This window comes from Bombina bombina, chromosome 5, assembly GCF_027579735.1.
Source record: "Bombina bombina isolate aBomBom1 chromosome 5, aBomBom1.pri, whole genome shotgun sequence".
Taxonomy (NCBI): Eukaryota; Metazoa; Chordata; class Amphibia; order Anura; family Bombinatoridae; genus Bombina; species Bombina bombina.
In genome coordinates, this window is record NC_069503.1 from 702,830,402 (window position 1) to 702,854,066 (window position 23,665).

The 23,665-nt window shown below is 36.2% G+C and overlaps 1 protein-coding gene across 1 annotated transcript in view; it reads left to right on the forward strand.

The window, feature by feature from the left end:
* Positions 1 to 23,665, forward strand: part of LOC128661599 (collagen alpha-1(IX) chain-like) — a 130,500-nt gene that overhangs the window by 67,759 nt on the left and 39,076 nt on the right. The window contains exons 17-21 of the mRNA XM_053715835.1: positions 10,049 to 10,102; positions 10,189 to 10,242; positions 11,163 to 11,216; positions 18,672 to 18,743; positions 18,991 to 19,026. Coding sequence (XP_053571810.1) covers positions 10,049 to 10,102; positions 10,189 to 10,242; positions 11,163 to 11,216; positions 18,672 to 18,743; positions 18,991 to 19,026 — 270 coding nt within the window. The remainder of the gene's footprint in view (positions 1 to 10,048; positions 10,103 to 10,188; positions 10,243 to 11,162; positions 11,217 to 18,671; positions 18,744 to 18,990; positions 19,027 to 23,665) is intronic.

The following is a 23,665-nucleotide window of genomic DNA, read 5'->3' on the forward strand; positions in this document are numbered from 1 at the left end:
CCAAACCGGATTACCCCATAAACAAATCTTGAACAAACTAAAGAACATTTTTTGATAAATAAACCCCCCCATATTTATACCAAAGTTTAAATTCTTAGATATTTAAATGAAAGGAAATTCCTAGCCTAGTTTTTTTTTTAATTTAAAGGGACAGTAAAGTAAAAAAAAATATTTCATGATTTAAATAGGGCATGCAATTTTAAACAACTTTCCAATTTACTTTTATTACCAATTTTGCTTTGTTCTTTTGGTATCCTTAGTTGAAAGCTAAATCTAGGAGGTTCATGTGCTATTTCTTAGACCTTGAAGACTGCCTCTAATCTGAAAATATTTTGACAGTTTTTCACCACTAGAGGGCGTTAGTTCATGTGTTTCATATAGATAACATTGAGCTCAGGCACGTTAAGCTCCTTGGAGTCAGCACTGATTGGCTAAAAATGTAAGTCTGTCAAAAGAACTGAAATAAGGGGGCAGTTTGCAGAGGCTTAGATACAAGGTAATCACAGAGGTAAAAGTATATTATTATAACAGTGTTGGTTATGCAAAATTGGGGAATGGGTAATAAAGGGATTATCTACCTTTTTAAACAACAAAAATTCTGGTGTTTACTGTCCCTTTAATGGAAATTTCCAATGTAAACTCTGTCCCCAAGTCACTGCATATACTACTTCTCCTTACCAAGAATAATAAATATAGGAAAAATAAGTAAAACATTTCAATTCAAATCTTTGTTTTTTTTGTTGTTTGGCAAATAGTTGTAATCATAAAGAAAAAAGCTTAATCCAGCTTTTTATTATTGCTACATCCAACTTCAAATACTCTTTGCTAAAGTATTTTTATTTTTAAGAAAAAAAATCATTTTTTTTATGAGCTTCTCCAATTTAAGTGAAGTTTTGTCTCATTTAGCCATTCATCCTTATCTTCCCCAAACTATACATTGGATTTATTTATTACCTGCTTTCTATAATGCTGATGTATTATCATTTATATATACTGTATATATATATATATATATATATATATATATATATATATATATATATATATATATATATACAGGTGGCCCTCGTTTTACAACGGTTCAATTTACACCGTTTCAGAATAACAACCTTTTTTCCAGTCACGTGACTGCTATTGAAAAGCATTGAGAAGCAGTGCATTTATTAAAATAGCCAGTAGGTGGAGCTGTCCGCTTGTGTTGCAGCAAAGCCAAGCAAGCTGAAATTAATCAGTTTAACCAGACCTGAGCTATTGAGCAGATTTCAAAGGAACAAGATCTTCCTGTCTATAAATCAGTCCAGATTGGAATGCATAGAAAGAACTGTTTGCAGAAAAATGCAAGTGAAGTCTGTGTTGTGTGATTATTTTATTAGGTTTATAATGCTGTTTAGCAAATGTTTTTGTTCATTTAACTTAGTTTAATTATATATTCTGTGTTGTGTGATTATTTTATTAGGTTTATAATGCTAAAGTTTTCATTTCAAAGCTTTAAAAATAATGTATTAGGTGTTGACAATTTTGAGAGGGGCCTGGAACCTATCTCCCTCACTTCCCATTGACTTACATTATAAACTGGGTTTCAATTTACAACGGTTTCGATTTACAACCATTCCTTCTGGAACCTAACCCCGGTGTAAACTGAGGGCTACCTGTATATATATATATACAGTTGCAAGAAAAAGTGAATGTTTACATGGTGTGTTCAATAAAAACATGGCAACATTTCATTCTTTGTGTGTTATTGGTTTAAGCAGACTATTGTCTATTGTTGTGACTTAGATGATGATCAGATCACATTTTATGACCAATTTGTGCAGAAATCCATATAATTCCAAAGGGTTCACATACTTTTTCTTGCAACTGTATATATATTTATATATACATATATATTGTAATAACCGTAATAGTCCAGGAGTAGTTGAATATTAAAATAACAAGAGTATTACAGAATGCAGTAATACCTTTTTTATTGGACTAACTTTACATAGTAAAAGACAAGCTTTCGAGATTCCTCTCTTCCTCAGATCTGAAGCCATACTGATCAATATGATATAATTTGTTAATTGATATTTTGGAAAGGAGGGGATTATGGGGACAAAACAGCAGGTGTCTTCCACCTCCAGTCCTATCCCCATAGCTCCCTTCTTTCCAAGATATCAATGAACAAATTCTATCATATTGATCAGTATTGCTTCAGATCTGAGGAAGAGAGGAATCTCAAAAGCTTGTCTTTTACTATGTAATGTTAGTCCAATAAAAACGGTAATACTGCATACTGCAATACTCTTTTAATTTTGATATATATATAGATATGTATTCATCAGTTTCGTCCACTGCCGAATGCAGAAGTAGGAGGTTAATTTAAGTATTCGTCTCTTTTCAGAGCTGAATATCCTTTTGTGCAAGTGAAACACACTAAGATCTGTGCAACTGGTGAATGCACACATTTAATATATAATATCTATGAGAAGCATCTTGTTAAGCATTATTTAGAAAAGTTGTTTGTAATAATGTGGGTTGTCTATTCTGATTCAAAGGGACACTCAAGTCAAAATTAAACTTTCAGGATTCAGATAGAGAAGCAATTTTAAACAACTTTCCAATTTGCTTCCATTAACAAAATGTGCACAGTAATTTTATATTTGCACCTTTTAAATCACCAGCTCCTACGGAGCATGTGCAAGAATTCACAGAATATTCTTATCTGCATTTATGATTGGCAGATGGAATAGAAATATACATAACTTTGAAATTTGTCAAAAAATCTACTACTCATTTAAAGTTCAGACTAAGGGGCCTATTTATCAAGCTGTCAACCGCAAATACGCTGGAATTCCGCAGCGTAATTGTGGTGAGCCTGATTCTCCTTAGTTATCAAACCCTACAGACCGGCAAAAGTAGAATTTTGTGACGTAACATACGATCCGCCGGTTTCAGTCCGACACAGATCGATGTTTACGTCACTACAGATGTTCCAAATGCAAATTCGCCACTATCTGACTACTTTTGCTAGTTATCAAATAACTACCAGGTACGCTCGCCACTATTCCGGCCCAGCGTACCTGCTTTTCAATCCGCCGCCATGGAGGCGGCGGATGCCGTAGGAATCAATGGGAGTCTGGAAGCAGCGAAAGCTCATGTTCACTGCTGCCCGATATCCCATTGATTCGTATGGGAGAATAAAAGTTATGTTTACACCTAACACCATCACATGTACCCCGAGTCTAAACACCCCTAATCTGCCGCCACCGCCGCCATCTACATTATACTTATTAACCCGTAATCTGCCACCCCCTACACCGCCACCACCTACATTATGTTATTAACCCCTATCCCGCCGCTCCCGGAGCCCACCGCAACTAAATAAAGTTATTAACCCCTAAACCGCCAGCCCCCCACATCGCCATAAGCTATATTAACCTATTAACCCCTAAACCTAACAACCCACTAACTTTATATTAAATTTTAACTCATCCCTATCTTATAATAAATTTAAACTTACCTTTAAAATTACATTAAACAATATTAAACTAATAATTAACCTACCCTAACTATTATAATAAAATTATATTAAACTATATTAAATTAATAATTAACCTACCCTAACTTTTATAATACAATTACATTAAACTATATTAAATTAATAATTAATCTACCCTAACTGTTATACTAAAATTACATTAAACTACAAATATACGGCTAGATTTAGAGTTTGGCGGCCAAAGGGGTGCGTTAGCTACGCATGCTTTTTTTCTTCCGCACCTTTTAAATACCGCTGGTATTTAGAGTTCACAGAATGGCTGGGTTTTCATTGCGTTAGGCTCCAAAAAGGGAGCGTAGAGCATAATTTAACGCCACTGCAACTCTAGATACCAGCGGTGCTTACGGACGCGGCCAGCTTCAAAAACGTGCTCGTGCACGATTCCCCCATAGAAAACAATGGGACAGTTTGAGCTGAAAAAAAACCTAACACCTGCAAAAAAGCCGCGTTCAGCTCCTAACGCAGCCCCATTGTTTTCTATGGGGAAACACTTCCTACGTCTGCACCTAACACTCTAACATGTACCCTGAGTCTAAACACCCCTAACCTTACACTTATTAACCCCTAATCTGCTGCCCCCGCTATCGCTGACACCTGCATATTTTTTTTAACCCCTAATCTGCCGCTCCGTAAACCGCCGCTACCTACATTATCCCTGTGTACCCCTAATCTGCTGCCCCTAACACCGCCGACCCCTATATTATATTTATTAACCCCTAATCTGCCCCCCACAACGTCGCCTCCACCTGCCTACACTTATTAACCCCTAATCTGCCAAGCGGACCCCACCGCTACTATAATAAAGTTATTAACCCCTAATCCGCCTCATTCCCGCCTCAATAACCCTATAATAAATAGTATTAACCCCTAATCTGCTCTCCCTAACATCGCCGACACCTAACTTCAATTATTAACCCCTAATCTGCCGACCGAATCTCGCCGCTACTGTAATAAATGGATTAATCCCTAAAGCTAAGTCTAAACCTAACACTAACACCCCCCTAAGTTAAATATAATTTTTATCTAACGAAATAAATTAACTCTTATTAAATAAATTATTCCTATTTAAAGCTTAATACTTACCTGTAAAATAAACCCTAATATAGCTACAATATAAATTATAATTATATTATAGCTATTTTAGGATTAATATTTATTTTACAGGCAACTTTGTATTTATTTTAACCAGGTACAATAGCTATTAAATAGTTAATAACTATTTAATAGCTAAAATAGTTAAAATAATTACAAAATTACCTATAAAATAAATCCTAACCTAAGTTACAATTAAACCTAACACTACACTATCAATAAATTAATTAAATACTATACCTACAATTATCTATAATTAAACCTAACACTACACTATCAATAAATTAATTAAATAAAATACCTACAAATAAATACAATTAAATAAACTAACTAAAGTACAAAAAATAAAAAAGAACTAAGTTACAAAAAATAAAAAAATATTTACAAACATTAGAAAAATATTACAACAATTTTAAACTAATTACACCTACTCTAAGCCCCCTAATAAAATAACAAAGACCCCCAAAATAAAAAAATGCCCTACCCTATTCTAAATTAAAAAAGTTCAAAGCTCTTTTACCTTACCAGCCCTGAAAAGGGCCCTTTGCGGGGCATGCCCCAAAGAATTCAGCTCTTTTTGCCTGTAAAAAAAACACATACAATACCCCCCCAACATTACAACCCACCACCCACATACCCCTAATCTAACCCAAACCCCCCTTAAATAAACCTAACACTAAGCCCCTGAAGATCTCCCTACCTTGTCTTCACCTCACCGGGTCCCGATCTGTCCAGAAGAGGGTCCGAAGTCTTGATCCAAGCCCAAGCGGGGGGCTAACGAGTGACGTCCATCCTCGGGCTGAAGCCTGGATCCAAGCAGCGGCTGAAGAACTCCATCATCGGGTTGAAGTCGGAAGTCCATCATCGGGATGAAGTCTTCTATCAAAATGCATCTTGAATCTTCTTTCTTCCTGAGCGGAGCCATCTTCTTCCAAGCCGACGCGGAACATCCTCTTCAACCGACGCCTACTCGCCGAATGACGGTTCCTTTAAATGACGTCATCCAAGATGGCGTCCCTCGAATTCCGATTGGCTGATAGGATTCTATCAGCCAATCGGAATTAAGGTAGGAATATTCTGATTGGCTGATGGAATCAGCCAATCAGATTCAAGTTCAATCCGATTGGCTGATCCAATCAGCCAATCAGATTGAGCTCGCATTCTGTTGGCTGATCGGAACAGCCAATAGAATGCGAGCTCAATCTGATTGGCTGATTGGATCAGCCAATCGGATTGAACTTGAATCTGATTGGCTGATTCCATCAGCCAATCAAAATATTCCTACCTTAATTCCGATTGGCTGATAGAATCCTATCAGCCAATCGGAATTCGAGGGACGCCATCTTGGATGACGTCATTTAAAGGAACCGTCATTCGGCGAGTAGGCGTCGGTTGAAGAGGATGTTCCGCGTCGGCTTGGAAGAAGATGGCTCCGCTCCGGAAGAAAGAAGATTGAAGATGCGGCTTGATAGAAGACTTCATCCCGATGATGGACTTCCGACTTCAGCCCGATGATGGAGTTCTTCAGCCGCCGCTTGGATCCAGACTTCAGCCCGAGGATGGACGTCACTCATCAGCCCCCGGCTTGAGCTTGGATCAAGACTTCGGACCCTCTTCTGGACAGATCGGGACCCGGTGAGGTGAAGACAAGGTAGGGAGATCTTCAGGGGCTTAGTGTTAGGTTTATTTAAGGGGGGTTTGGGTTAGATTAGGGGTATGTGGGTGGTGGGTTGTAATGTTGGGGGGGGTATTGTATGTGTTTTTTTTACAGGCAAAAGAACTGAATTCTTTGGGGCATGCCCCGCAAAGGGCCCTTTTCAGGGCTGGTAAGGTAAAAGAGCTTTGAACTTTTTTAATTTAGAATAGGGTAGGGCATTTTTTATTTTGGGGGTCTTTGTTATTTTATTAGGGGGCTTAGAGTAGCTGTAATTAGTTTAAAATTGTTGTAATATTTTTCTAATGTTTGTAAATATTTTGTTATTTTTTGTAACTTAGTTTTTTTTTATTTTTTGTACTTTAGTTAGTTTATTTAATTGTATTTATTTGTTGGTATTGTATTTAATTAATTTATTGATAGTGTAGTGTTAGGTTTAATTGTAGATAATTGTAGGTATTTTATTTAATTAATTTATTGATAGTGTAGTGTTAGGTTTAATTATAGATAATTGTAGGTATTGTATTTAATTAATTTATTGATAGTGTAGTGTTAGGTTTAATTGTAACTTAGGTTAGGATTTATTTTATAGGTAATTTTGTAATTATTTTAACTATTTTAGCTATTAAATAGTTATTAACTATTTAATAGCTATTGTACCTGGTTAAAATAAATACAAAGTTGCCTGTAAAATAAATATTAATCCTAAAATAGCTACAATATAATTATAATTTATATTGTAGCTATATTAGGGTTTATTTTACAGGTAAGTATTTAGCTTTAAATAGGAATAATTTATTTAATAAGAGTTAATTTATTTTGTTAGAATAAAATTATATTTAACTTAGGGGGGTGTTAGGGTTAGGGTTAGACTTAGCTTTAGGGGTTAAAAAATTTATTAGAGTAGCGGTGAGCTCCGATCGGCAGATTAGGGGTTAATACTTGAAGTTAGGTGTCGGCGATTTTAGGGAGGGCAGATTAGGGGTTAATACTATTTATTATAGGGTTATTGAGGCGGGAGTGAGGCGGATTAGGGGTTAATAACTTTATTATAGTAGCGGTGCGGTCCGCTCGGCAGATTAGGGGTTAATAAGTGTAGGCAGGTGGAGGCGACGGTGAGGGGGGCAGATTAGGGGTTAAAAAATATAATATAGGGGTCGGCGGTGTTAGGGGCAGCAGATTAGGGGTTCATAGGGATAATGTAGGTGGCAGCGGTGTGCGGTCGGCAGATTAGGGGTTAAAAAATTTTAATAGAGTGGCGGCGATGTGGGGTGACCTCAGTTTAGGGGTACATAGGTAGTTTATGGGTGTTAGTGTACTTTAGAGCACAGTAGTTAAGAGCTTTATAAACCGGCGTTAGCCCAGAAAGCTCTTAACTACTGACTTTTTTCTGCGGCTGGAGTTTTGTCGTTAGATTTCTAACGCTCACTTCAGACACGACTCTAAATACCGGCGTTAGAAAGATCCCATTGAAAAGATAGGATACGCAATTGACGTAAGGGGATCTGCGGTATGGAAAAGTTGCGGCTGGAAAGTGAGCGTTAGACCCTTTAATGACTGGCTCCAAATATCAGAGGGCGGTAAAAACTAGCGTTAGGAGCCTCTAACGCTGGTTTTGACGGCTACCGCCCAACTCTAAATCTAGGCCTAAATTAACTATATTATATATTTAAACACCTAACCCTACTCAAATAATTTAAATCTACACTAAAAAATTACTAAGTTACAAAAAACTAACAACTAAGTTACAAAAAATAACAAACACTAAGTTACACAAAAAAATAAACACTAAGTTACAAAAAATAAAAAAGAAATTATCAAAGATTTAAACTAATTACACCTAATCTAAGGGCCCTATGAAAATAAAAAAGCCCCCCCAAAATAAAAAAACCCTAGCCTTCAATAAACTACAAATAGCCCTTAAAAGGGCCTTTTGCTGGGAATTGCCCCAAAGAAATCAGCTCTTTTACCTGTAAAAAAAATAAAAAATACAAATACCCCCCAACAGTAAAACCCACCACCCACACAACCAACCCCCCAAATAAAAACCTAACTAAAAAAACCTAAGCTCCCCATTGCCCTGAAAAGGGTATTTGGATGGGCATTGCCCTTAAAAAGGCATTTAGCTCTAATGCAGCCCAAACCCTAATCTAAAACTAAAACCCACCCAATACACCCTTAACAAATCCTAACACTAACCCCTGAAGATCGACTTACAGTTTTGAAGATCTGACATCCATCCTCCAAGAAGCCGGCAGAAGTCTTCATCCAAGCGGCCGAAGTCTTCATCCAAGCCCACAGAAGTCTTCACCCAGACGACATCTTCTATCTTCATCCATCCGGCGCGGAGCGGCTCCATCTTCCAGATATCCGACGGAGAGCATCCTCTTCTTACAACGTCTTCTTCGGAATGAAGGTTCCTTTAAATGACGTCATCCAAGATGGCGTCCCTTACATTCCGATTGACTGATAGAATTCTATCAGCCAATCAAAATTAAGGTTAAAAAAATCCTATTGGCTGTTGCAATCAGCCAATAGGATTGAGCTTTCATCCTATTGGCTGATCCAATCCGGCGAATGCAGCACAGTTGATGGGTTGATAAATAGGCCCCTAAGAGGCCTATTTATCATATGTCTGTGCGGATCAGGTCCGACAGACATCGCTGAATGCGGAGAGCAATACGCTCTCCGTATTCAGCATTGCACCAGCAGCTCTTGTGAGCTGCTGGTGCAACACCACCCCCTGCAGACGGGGGGTGTCAATCAACCTGATCGTACTCGATCGGGTTGAATTCCGGCGATTCCTGTCCGCCTCATCAGAGCAGGCGGACAGGGTTATGGAGCAGCGGTCTTTAGACCGCTGCTTCATAACTGGTGTTTCTGGCGAGCCTGCAGGCTCACCAGAAACACAGGGCCTCAAGCTCCATTCGGAGCTTGATAGATAGGCCTCTCTGGGCTATTGCATTGTCTTTTATAACATACTAGTCGTAAAGCCAGTGTACACGGGCCATTTTCTGCAGTGCAGCAGTCCCACCCGCACGCACTCCAGCCTTTTCATGCCCTTTTCCGTCTGTCCATGCCCACCACGCCAGCTCCCGTCTGACCACACCCCTGCCACGCCCACTTCCACCCGGGTCATGCCCCCACCACGAGCGCTCATACCCAGCCACGCCCCCATCACACCCACTCCCGTCTATCCTCTCTGCTCTCTGATCCTTCGTTACAGTGTCAACAGCCAGGTATGATTGTACTCACGCAGTCTCTACTGCGCATAACGGCTTCGGACAAACACACCTGGCCTTTTATTATATAGGATTTGTTGATTATGCAAATCTACTGTATTTACTGGTCCTTTAAATCACAATTTTATAATCTTATTAAATTATTTTGAGTCATTTATTAGTACTTGACTTTAGCATACACATTAACTTTTAACAATTGCACAAATTAACTTTTTAACTCTTATGAATTACAGTTTATTGGATTTACAGATTTTAACACTAATTATATTATCTCCTGTACTATGACCTCAAATACATTTGGATATATCAGCAATACTAATTTAAACGTAATACAATGTTTCCTCTTAGTTGTCTAATAGTTGCAGTGTAGCATGAACTGTCCCAAATCGAGATGACCACATAGCAGAAACTACTTTTAAGCAGACCTATTGAGAGTGATGCTTGTTATTGAATATCTGATTGGATAGACATTGCAATGAAGAGAAATTAAAAGTGAAAATATCATGTTTCTGATTATAGGGCATTGAAGGCTTGTCTGGTATCCCAGGAAACAGAGGTGACCATGGAAAAGATGTAAGTGTATAGAAAATGCATGTCCTTTAATTATTTATTAATGACATTTTCTAAAGATTTCTTCTGTTTTTATTATTAAATTACAGGGATTTGTTGGTGTACAAGGGAGAGAAGGTGACATTGGAAAAATAGGATTAAAGGTATTTTTTGTTAGAGCAGCAATGCTGAAGTTATAGCCACATATACATGAGGGTCTATATGCACTTACATATCTGTAACAACTCAATAAATAATAAATAGAGCTCTTGCACTGATTATGATGTTTTTTTTTCTTTTTTTTTTAAAACAAAATGGGAAGTCTCCTGGCCATATATGTATAAGCAGAGCTAAGTCAATTAGCAGATTGATGTCTTGAACTATTGTGATGTCAGGAAATTATGAAGTGTCTAGCCATGTACTGCTCATGACTATGGATATCTGTTTTTGGACCATTGTTCATTTTCAGTGATCTTCTGTGAACCCCTATGAGATAACACTGTATTTTGTCAAAATCCTTTCTGTAAACTATTGAATTGACTCAAGGTCTATTTTATGTACCTCTAAAAATACATGAAGTCTTTCTGTGCATGATTTCTCCATGTTAGAAATGATCACACAAATACTGTCCAAGTCGTCCTCTATCTATTGTGTGCACGGCACTTAGAATAATATATACAGCAAGTTGCAAAACTTCAGCTAAATATAATAACAATAACTCATTAAAATAGCTGCACAAGTGAATAAATGGACAAATATACCCTAGATGCCACTAATAAAATACTAGAGATAATCATATTTAGGATGATTTGCATATTAAATCTCTAATGTACCATTGTTCTGTATGAGTGTACCCAAATAATAGTAATAAATACATAAACATCTTCATGTGTACCCATATAATAGCAATACATAGACATACAAGGTATGTACATTAATAAATAATAAAGAGATAGCAAAATAATTGGCAACGTGAAGGAATGGAAGAGTTGGCATTAGATTAACAAATAATAAGAGTCCTCTGTAGTACCTTTTATGATATGTTAAACAGCTGTTGAATGAATACCATATCTTGCATTTGTAGGGAGACAAAGGAGATCCAGGACCACAAGGCCCATCAGGAATTGAAGGCACCGTGGTATGTTTCATACATGTATATATTTTATATATATTAAAACATAAACGCAATCACCAAAAAAATCCAAAAATGTCTACAGCAGTTGTGGACAATCCCAGACCTAAAAGGAAGAAAAGGAAACCCACGTCAAGCTCAAAATCTGAAGAAATAAAAATGTTCTATTGAACTTGATGGCAGATTAAACACTGTGAAATTTGTTACTTTAGTAACTGCTTTATAACTATACCTAATTATCCTCTGCAAAGGTGATAAGACAATAGGCTTCATACAGCCTAGGTTACAGCATTCCCATTACTTTATAAAGACTGAGGGCCTGATGATCAAAGATTCTGCTGCTTGTAGAAAAATTGTAGTGCAGGCTTCACAAGGGATGAACTCACTGAATGCTCAAAGAAAAAGGGTGTAATCTCCAGCACTGTGAGCTCTTTCTAATTTATATTTCTGTAGGTTAGACAAACCCAGTGCAATATAGCACTGCAGCAGGATATAAGAGTTTATTTACACTAACACTTTGTGCATTTATTTTATATTACTTTACACTTCAGATTGGGTCTTTTCAATATTATTACATTTAAGCTTTGCATTTTTTATTTGATATCTTAATACATTTTTATTTAAATTCAGCAGTGATTTTACAAACTTTAATTAAGATTTGAAAGTTTCTGTGGTACTTTAACAAATTAACGGCTAGATTGCGAGTTTTGCGTTATGAGGGGTGCGGTACTAACTTGCACGTTATTGTCACTGCTCACTTACCTACAGCGCTGGTATTACAGGTTTTCATAAATCCGGCGTTATTAGGCAAGAAGTGAGCCTAGAGCAAAATTGAGCTGCATACCGCACTCCTATACCAGCGCTGCTTAAGTCAGCGGTGAACTGGTTTAACGTGCTTGTGCACGATTTCCCCATATACATCAATGGGGAGAGCTGTCTGAAAAAAAGTCTAACACCTGCAAAAAAGCAGCGTAAAGCTCCGTAACGCAGCCCCATTGATTCCTATGGGGAAACTAAATTTATGTTTACACGTAACACCCTAACATAAACCCTGAGTCTAAACACCCCTAATCTAACACTTATTAACCCTAATCTGCCACCCCCAACGTCGCCGCCACTATACTATATTTATTAACCCCTAAATCTAAGTCTAACCCTAACCCTTACACCCCCTAACTTAAATATAATTAAATTAAATCTAAATCAAACCTACTATTAATAACTAAATCATTCCTATTTAAAACTAAATACTTACCTGTAAAATAAACCCTAAGCTAGCTACAATATAACTAATAGTTACATTGTATCTAGCTTAGGGTTTATTTTTATTTACAGGCAAGTTTGTATTTATTTTAACTAGGTAGAATAGTTACTAAATAGTTATTAACTATTTAATAAATACCTAGCTAAAATAAATACAAATTGACCTGAAAAATAAAACCTAACCTGTCTTACACTAACACCTAACCTAACCCTACAATTAAATAAATGCCCTAAATTAAATACAATTAACTAAATTCAATACAATTAGCTCAATTACAAAAAAACAAACACTAAATTACAGAAAATAAAAAACAAATTACAAGATCTTTAAACTAATTACACCTAATCTAATAGCCCTATCAAAATAAAAAAAGCCCACCCAAAATAAAAAAACAAGCCTAAATTAAACTACCAATAGCCCTTAAAAGGGCCTTTTGTTTGGCATTGCCCCAAAGAAATCAGCTCTTTTACTTGTCAAAAAAAATACAAACAACCCCCCAACAGTAAAACCCACCACCCACACAACCGAACCCCCCAAATAACACCCTAACTAAAAAACCTAAGCTCCCCATTGCCCTGAAAAGGGCATTTGGATGGGCATTGCCCTTAAAAGAGCATTTAGCTCTATTGCTGCCCAAACTCTAATCTAAAACTAAAACCCACCCAATAAACCCTTAAAAAATCCTAACACTAACCCCTGAAGATCCACTTACAGTTTTGAAGAGCCGACATCCATCCTCAACGAAGCTGGGAGAAGTCTTCATCCAAGCGGCAAGATGTCCTTGACGAAGCCGGCAGAAGATCTTCTATCTTCATCCTTCCGACGTGGAGCGGCTCCATCTTCAAGACATACGGCACGGAGCATCCTCTTCAATAGACGGCTTCTTCTACAATGAAGGTTCCTTTAAATTATGTCATCCAAGATGGCGTCCCTTAGATTCCGATTGGCTGATAGAATTCTATCCTATTGGCTGATCCAATCAGCCAATAGGATTGAGCTTGCATTCTATTGGCTGTTCCAATCAGCCAATAGAATGTGAGCTCAATCCTATTGGCTGATTGCATCAGCCAATAGTATTTTTTCAACCTTAATTCCGATTGGCTGATTTAGCCAATCGGAATCTAAGGGACGCCATCTTGGATGACGTCATTTAAAGGAACCTTCATTATAGAAGAAGCCGTCGATTAAAGAGGATGCTCCGCGATCGATGGCTCAATATCAATAGAGGGCTTCTTCTACAATGAAGGTTCCTTTAAATTATGTCATCCAAGATGGCGTCCCTTAGATTCCGATTGGCTGATAGAATTCTATCCTATTGGCTGATCCAATCAGCCAATAGGATTGAGCTCGCATTCTATTGGCTTTTCCAATCAGCCAATAGAATGCGAGCTCAATCCTATTGGCTGATTGCATCAGCCAATAGGATTTTTTCAACCTTAATTCCGATTGGCTGATTTAGCCAATCGGAATCTAAGGGACGCCATCTTGGATGACGTCATTTAAAGGAACCTTCATTATAGAAGAAGCCGTCGATTAAAGAGGATGCTCCGCGATCGATGGCTTTGTTGAGGATGGATGTCGGCTGTTCAAAACTGTAAATGGATCTTCAGGGGTTAGTGTTAGGATTTTTTAAAAGTTTATTGGGTGGTTTTTATTTTTAGATTTGGGGTTTGGGCTGCAATAGAGCTAAATGCCCTTTTAAGGACAATGCCCATCCAAATGCCCTTTTCAGGGCAATGGGGAGCTTAGGTTTTTTTAGTTAGGGTTTTATTTGGGGGGTTGGTTGTGTGGGTGGTGGGTTTTACTGTTGGGGGTTGTTTGTATTTTTTTTGACAGGTAAAAGAGCTGATTTCTTTGGGGCAATGCCTCACAAAAGGCCCTTTTAAGGGCTATTGGTAGTTTAGTTTAGGCTAGAGTTTTTTTTATTTTGGGTGGGCTTTTTTATTTTGATAGGGCTATTAGATTAGGTGTAATTAGTTTAAAGATCTTGTAATTTGTTTTTTATTTTCTGTAATTTAGTGTTTTTTTTAATTTAATTTAGCTAATCGTATTCAATTTAGTTAATTGTATTTAATTTAGGGAATTTATTTAACCCTTTCGTGACAGGGTTAAAGTGTCTACATCGGAACACCTGTTCCGATGTAGACAAATTGAAACTACGCGATCGTGCATACGATCGCGAGATTTCAATTATTGGATCGCATCTGGGGGGCGTCCCTACAACCCTAGGAACGCCCTCCAGACCGCGATCAAGTCCTTGAAGCGCAGAAGGCTTCAGGACAGCCGTTTGATATGACGTTCTATTCCGTCATAACGGCTTTAAAGCCCAGTGTAAATATGACGGAATAGAACGGCATAACGGCGTTAAAAGGTTAATTGTAGGGTTAGGTTAGGTTTTATTGTAAGACAGGTTAGGTTTTATTTTACAGGTCAATTTGTATTTATTTTAGCGAGGCAGTTATTAAATAGTTAATAACTATTTAGTAACTATTCTACCTAGTTAAAATAAATACAAACTTTCCTGTAAAATAAAAATAAACCCTAAGATAGCTACAATGTAACTGTACAGGTAAGTATTTAGTTTTAAATAGGAATTATTTAGTTGTTAATAGTAGGTTTTCTTTAGATTTATTTTAATTATATTTAAGTTAGGGGGTGTTAGGGTTAGATAAATTTAATAAATTTAATATAGTGGCGGCGACGCTGGCGGCGGAAGATTAGGGGTTAATAAATGTAGGTAGGTGGCGGCGATGTTAGGGGTGGCAGATTAGGGGTTAATAATATTTAACTAGTGTTTGTGAGGCGGGAGTGCGGCGGTTTAGGGGTTAATATGTTTATTATAGTGGCGGCGATGTCCGGAGCGGCAGATTAGGGGTTAATAATTTTATTTTAGTGTTTGCGATGCGGGAGGGCATCGGTTTAGGGGTTAATAGGTAGTTTATGGGTGTTAGTGTACTTTTTAGCACTTTAGTTATGAGTTTTATGCTACAGTTTTGTACCGTAAAACTCATAACTACTGACTTTAGAATGCGGTACGAATCTTGACGGGATAGGGTGTACCGCTCACTTTTTGACCTCCCAGGACAAGCTTGTATTGCTATGGAAGTCCCATTGAAAAAAGACTATACGCAATTTGCGTAAGTTGATTTGTGGTAAGGCCAAAAAAGTGTGCGGTGCCCCTAAATCTGCAAGACTCATAATACCAGTGGTAGTGACAAAGCAGTGTTATGCGGCTTAATGCTGCTTTTTTACTCATAACGCAAGACTCGTAATCTAGCCGTAAGATCATACTTTTTATATTTCTGTGTATCTTTTACAATTTACCGTATTTTCTCTATTGTAAAATAAAACACAGCTTCAGGGAAGTTCCCAGGGAATGTATGAAGTACTCCCACAAGTCTTGTGAAATGATTTAAGCATTTTAAACAAGCTGGCCTCACTGATTTTTCTCATCTGCTGTATGCAGGTGAAGTTTGCTCAAAGTTCCCAATACACTTATTAAACTGACAGAACGGTAATATATACTAATTGGCAAAAGCAAGTTAATTGAAGTGAAAACATTTTAATTTAATTTGTAATTGATGCAAACTGAGTCTTTATATTAGCCCCAGGTGTTCCTCGGTTACCTTCTATCTCCCTGTAAAATGTTGTATCCCAGAGAGCTTTATTACTTTCTATGGAAGGCATCTATCATTTCTCTGGGACTCCCATGTTCCACCTTTCTTCTTGTAGAATTCAGTGAGGCCAGCCCCTGTGAAGTCTGCACTATAATTTCTCTTTAATCTAGAGAATCTTTGCTTATCGGGCCCATAGAAAGTAATGAAGCTCTCTAAGAAATTGAAGCTGTCAGTTTTATTTTAAATAGAAGAAAAAAAATCAGCAGTGATTTTTACAAACTCTGATTGTGATTTGAAAGTTTCTGTGGTAATTAACAAATTAGGATTTTAATTTTTTATATTTCTGTATATCTTTTACAATTTACTGTATTTTCTCTATTGTAAAATAAAACACAGCTTCAGAAAGTTGGAGAGATAGGGGATTCCCTGGGCTGAACAGGGAAGTTCCCAGGGAATATCTGAAGCACTTTCACAAGTCTTGTAAAATGCTGTAAGCATTTTAAACAAGCTGGTCTCACTGATTTTTCTCACCTGCTGTATGCAGATGAAGTTTGCTCAAAGTTCCCAATACACTTATTGAACTGAAAGAACGGTAATATCTACCAAACTATTGGTAAAAGCAAGTTAATTATAGTAAAAACATTTCAATTTAATTTGTAATTGATACAAACTGAGCCTTTATGTGAAATTTTGTATCCCAGAAAACTTCATTTCTTTTTATGCAAGGCATCTCTCATTTCTTTGGGACTTCCATGTTCTGCCCTTTTCTTGTAGAATTCAGTGAGGTCAGCCCCGGTAATGTCTGCACTATAATTTCTCTCCAATCTAGAGAATCTTTGCTTATTGGGCCCATAGAAAGTAATGAAGATCTCTGAGAAATTGAAGCTGTCAGTTTTTTAGTTTTATTTTAAATAGAAGAATAAAATCAGCAGTGATTTTACAAACTCAGATTGTAATTTGAATGTTTCTGTGATACTTTAACAAATTAGGATTTTACTTTTTATATTTCTGTATATCTTTTACAATTTACTGTATTATCTCTATTGTAAAATAGAATACAACTTTAGAAAGTTGGAGGGATAGGGGATTCCCTGGGCTGAACAAGGAAGTTCCCAGGGAATGTCTGAAGCACTCTCACAAGTCTTGTGAAATGCTGTAAGCAATTAAAACAAGCTGGTCTAACTGATGTTTCTCACCTGCTGTATGCAGGTGAAGTTTGCTCAAAGTTCCCAATACACTTATTAAACTTTCAGAACAGTAATATATACCAAACTATTGGCAAAACCAAGTTAAATTGTATTGAGAACATTTCAATTTAATTTGTAATTGATGCAAACTGAACATTTATAATCAACCCCAGGTGTTGCTTAGTTATCTTCTATCTCCACTGTGATATTTTGTATTGCTTTGTTACTTTCTATGGAAGGCATCTCTCATCTCTGTGGGACTTCCATGTTCCTCCCTTTTTCTTGTAGAATTCAGAGAGGTCAGCCCCTGTAAAGGCTGCACTATAATTTCTCTCCAATCTAGAGAATCTTTGCTTATCGGGCCCATAAAAAGTAATGAAGCTCTCTGGGAAATTAAAGCTGTCAGTTTTGTAGTTTTATTTTAAATAGAAGAAATACAAAGTGCAATGTAATTTGTAAAATATACACATAAATATGATGAAGTATGATACTAATTTGTTAAAGTTACACAGAAAACGTGAAAGCATAATAAGAATTTGTAAAAGCCCAATCCTTAATACACTGCTGTTTACAAAATAAAATACAATATAAAAAGTGAAAAATTTAAATGTAATTTAACTTAAAGGGACACTGTACCCAAAAAATTATTTCGTGATTCAGATTGAGCATGAAATTTTAAGCAACTTTCTAATTTACTCCTATTATCAAATGTTCTTCATTCTCTTGGTATCTTTATTTGAAATGCAAGAATGTAAGTTTAGATGCCGGCCCATTTTTGGTGAGCAACCTGGGTTGTCCTTGCTGATTGGTGGATAAATTCATCCACCAATAAAAAAAAGTGCTGTCCGGAGTTCTGAACCCCAAAAAAAAAGCTTAGATGCCTTCTTTTTCAAATAAAGATAGCAAGAGAACTAAGAAAAATTGATAATAGGAGTAAATTAGAAAGTTGCTTAAAATTGCACACTCTATCTGAATTACAAAAGAAATTTTTTGGGTTCAGTGTCCCTTTAATCTGAAGTATAAAGTAATATAAAATACAAAGCACAAAGTGTAAATGCAGCAGAACTATATTGCACTGGGCTTGTCCCTCCTTTTCATACAGAAATGCAGGGAATGCCCCTTGGAGAAGTTTAGCAAAATCTGCCGTTTAAGAATTTCACTAAATACCAAGCAATCCCTCTCTATATGAGAGACATGGCAAACCCCAGATGTACATTTCGGCCTAGTATGGGCCTCGTCACTGAGGTGCAGCCATATCCCTTTAGGCAAATTAAGCAATGAGTACACAACTTTATTCCTGCCATCACCCTTAACATATTTGTAAATATTACATTAGATTTTTTTGGTGCTATGTCACATTATTATATAGGTTTTTATTTGTTCACTATTACAGGGACCAAAGGGTGCAAGGGGGGATTCCGGGATACCTGGAAAACCAGGACCTCAAGGAGTCAAAGGACCAAAGGCAAGTTAAAAACGACTAGAAGCTTTTAGTATTGGCCTGTACATTGCATGCCAGCCATTTTATGTAACACCCTGCTCTAGTAAATATAATCAGTTGTTATACCGTTAAATAAATATCCCAACAGAAATAATGTAGAATTAAACCAAAATTATATATATATATAAATCAATTGTTATGGCAGTATGGATGTTTTTCTTATATTTTTGCTAAAATGTATTTCATAATATATTTTTTCCATTTTTAACAGGGGTCACAAGGGCACACTGGAGATGATGGTGTAAAGGTAAATCCACAATCATATTTTTACACAAATGTCAGTCTCCATAAAATAAATGTATTAAACCCCAGTGGTTGTGTACATGTGCATACAAGAATTATTTGAATTTCATGTTATTTCAGTTAATCCATAAACACAATGCAAACCATCTTAAAGTTTTTTTTTTCAGTTGGTAAGCCTAGGAGCTGTGGATCGCTGAAGAGTTGGCCACTCCATATTTTAAAAACTAGTTTAGCCGATTTATTTATTGTTTTACTAAATAAATAAACTAACTAAAAACCACAGTGATATATTAATGATTTAGGGCTAGATTACAAGTGGATCTCAAGCAGTTACACACAAGCGAAAAGGTTTTTTTTATCACGGGTGTTAGCTTGCGTTGGTTTACTGCTCGTAGTACAAGTTGAAAGTAAACGTGATTACTTCAGCGCAATTTAAGTTAACACACATCAGGATAACTTGTCCTCAGAGCTATGGTTAACTATTTCGCAAAACAAAAAAGTGTTCAAAACACATCAAAAATACATTACAAAGTACAATTACACTCATAATAACATCTAATAAAAATATTTAAAAAAATTGTACAAAAAAGTTATAAAAGCTCATATGCTGCAAAGGGCTTTAACATAGAGATACATACATACATACATACATACACATGTCTAAATATGTTTATATGTGCTGTGTACAGATGTATTTATATGTGTATATATGTGTTTATAAACATATAAACACATACATACATATGTACACATAAGACATATATATATATATATATATATATATATATATATATATATATATATATATATATATATATATATATATATATATATATATATATATATATCAAGCGAAAAAACTGATATCCAGGCTGCAGTTAAAAACCAATGTCTTTATTAAGTTCCACTTGGGATAAAAATGCAATGAGAAAAAAGGGGGGATCCAGCATAACAGTGTTACCAAAGTTATTCCGCTAACATGTTTCGGTAAAAACCGTAATCATAGCTAATTGGAAACTGGTGTGCTGGCTATTTAAAAGACAAAATCAACACTCATTGGACAAAATTAAGACCAATAGAATAGGTACACTGTTGGTCATAAAACGTAAAAGAGTGAAAGAACTAATACACCCTGACATGTTAGTACATATGTATGTACACTCACATAGCACATTACAAGATATAAGATATAAACACCAGAGTGTGTACTGCAAACAATAAAGAGGAAATAAAGAGGAAATAAACAAATGAACAAATGAATGAATGATTGAAGGCAAACATTTGGGGCATGAAATACTCTCATAGATCAAATATATACGAATGTAGAAAAATATATACAAATGTAGAAAAAGTAAAACACCTACCAAAAGTGCACAGGCCATCTAGCATATAGCAATATAGTTAAACTAATATATAATCTTACATACAAAAGCATACATGTATATATGGAGAAGATGAAGGTATATCTCTAAACATGCCTATAATATATGTATACATAGATAAAAACGTGTTATGTCGCTAAAACAATATACAGCTAGCTAAATGTGGCCTGCTGAAATGACTACAACTCAAACACAAGAAAAAAGATAGCTGTGCTATACTATAGCCCTGTTGTATTTCGCCATTGTATTTAGCATAAAAACCCTATCTGATATGAGTGTAAGACCTCAAATGCGTATCAATGTACACGGGTAGCAGTGACCCATATAGGGAAATGGAGTAATTGAAAATACAACTGCACTAATCTAATATACTCAGTAGATACCACTAGATGAGTGTAGTGTGGTGTAAGATGTAAAAAACAGTACAAATACACTGCACTAAGATATGTGTGAAAGAGATGGAATAAAAAGTGCCCTATCTTAAAGGGATGTAATTAAAATAGAGAGGAAGCGTTAAGGGTATAAAACATCAGGAAAATGCTTGGCAAGCGTGTGAGGTAATATGGATTATTTCCAATAATTAATCAAATCATATTCAGAGTTTAAACCCTCTGGTACTCTAGTACGCAATTTAAAAATCCAAAACATCTCACGCTTGCCTAGCAGTTGATTCCTGTCACCTCCTCTAGGTGGTGCCTTGACATGTTCAATAGCCTGCCATCTGAATGTGGCATTACTTTTGTTGTGAAAATTCCAAAAATGCTTAACCAAGGGGGTACTAGCTTCGCCCAGTTTGATTGTAGAAAGGTGGTTCCTGATTCTAGTGTTTACATCCGTGGTGGTGAGTCCTACATACTGTAGATGGCACTCTATACAGTAAAGTAAATAGATAACATAGGAAGATGTACAGTTTAGGCAAGATGATATCTTAAAAATCTCTCCAGTGACCTCTGACCTAAAATCATCAGAAATAATGATAAACTCACAAGGTCTACATCTCGTTTTGCCGCACCTGTACATCCCCCTATGTTGCAGCCAAGAGCTTTGTCTGTCTGGTTTCTTAGTTAAAACTTCTGAGGGGGCCAGTATATTGCCCAAAGTTCTGTTCTTCCTATAGGAGCAACGTAAGCCTCCCTCTACACAACTAACAAGGCTGTCATCTGCAGAAAGTAGACTGAAATGTTTTTTGACAATCTTACATATTTCTCTGAAGTCAGTACTGAAATCCGTCACAAATGTTACTTTGTGTGGGGTATTAATGTCCACACCAGTCTTGGTACAATTGGATCTATTTAAAAGGGACTGCCGATCCAAAAGGTCGACCTGTCTCTGAGCTCTATCTACCAGATGCCCAGGGTATCCTCTTTCTCTGAGTCTTTTTTGCATGTCTCTACTTTGGACTTTATAGTGATCGCTATTGCTGCAGTTCCGTTTGACCCTTATGAGCTGTCCCTTGGCTACTGCCATAGGGACATGTGCGGGGTGGCAGCTCTTTGCATGTAGCAATGTGTTTTTCGATATAGGTTTCCTATACATATTGCTTATAATCTTTCCATCATCCCCTGCAGTCAAAGTAAGGTCTAAGTAGTTAATGATTCTAGAATTCGTCTCAAATGTAAAACTCAGGCCAACATCGTTGGAATTTAGAAGACCTACGAATTCAGACAAAGAATCCTCAGATCCCTGCCATATGAGGAGCAGATCGTCAATGTACCGCCTATAAAAGGCGATACTGTGTCTGTGTGTATTCCTATCTCCATAGATGTGGGACAGCTCCCACCAACCCATAAAGATGTTGGCATATGAGGGCGCAAATTTGGCCCCCATAGCTGTCCCACATCTCTGGAGATAGTATTGCTCCCCAAAACGGAAATAGTTGTGTGTCAAGGCAAAACTAGTTGCCCTTACCACATACTTCACCAAATCAATATATATATATAAATAAATGCATTGGAGCAGTTAATTAGATGAAAACCTAAAAACATACTTATACAATATTCATTTTGATAAAGTGTTATACTATGTATTTACTGTAAATATTTCACATTCCAATATTCTGCACATAGCAGAATATGTTCTATGTATTTATAAATAGATATTCATATATATCTGTATATATCTATACCTATATATAATCATATAGGTATAAATATATATTTGTGCAAAAAACATCATGTATATAAATATGTATTAATGAACAAATATAACCTCACTTCTATATGAAGAACATTGGAATGTGAAATATTGATATTTTCATGTCAGGTTAGTGCACTTGAGAATATGCTATCGAGTTTGCGCACAAGTAGGGTGTTAGGTTTTTTACTCCACTTTTTTGCTCTCTTTACTTCTATAGGGGGATATGTTATCACCCGTGCAATATTCTAATGCTCAATGTTGCTGAATTCATCATTTTGTGGAATCTCAAGCTAAACAATGATTTTCAGACATGGATTTGCTGCAGGCTTGTTTATTAATAAATAAGTTAATAATTATTCTTACTTTGTGACGTAGCTGATTATGTTGCAAGCAATCTTGGAAAATTCATACTGATGATGAAAATTAAGCTACTATTCTGAATAAAAAAAACATTAATACTCTACAAAAGCAGCATTCACTTTCCATATAATGTGCTACTGTTTTGAAGAACTACTTTCCAAGCTTGTGTACTTCCTGGCTCAGCTTCTGCACTACCTGGCTCAGAACTGTAGCAAGTTGCCAGGACAGACCAGCACTTCAACTGCAAACCATATAAATTATAGGACTTTATCTGCTGCTTCATTTGTGGGCATTATAACTAAGTATTGTGAATTTAATGCTGGATTTAGATTGTTATATAAACTTTGCAGATTTTTTATGATAAAATTTATGAAAATTGTTTATTTATTTCTGCAGCTGTTTATGCTTTTGCCTAACAAGCTTATATTTTACTGTGTTTGTTCTTTTATGATGCAAAGAAAGACAAAACAACTGAAAGTAACTGAACACAATCACCCATGCACTTGTGTAAGAAAAAGGAATTTACGTACACCAAGTCAATGTAGGATCACTAACAAATAATAACAAATGTGACAGCTTTGTATTCATTTCATGTTTGGCTGCATATCCACCATTTGATGTTGAAAAACTATACTATAAACTAGAATTTCTGGTCAGAAATGCAAAAAAAGAAAAAAGAATACGAATATATATATATATATATATCATATTAAAGCAAATTATATTAAATCAATGCAAGATGAAAATATGACAGCTAATTAATTC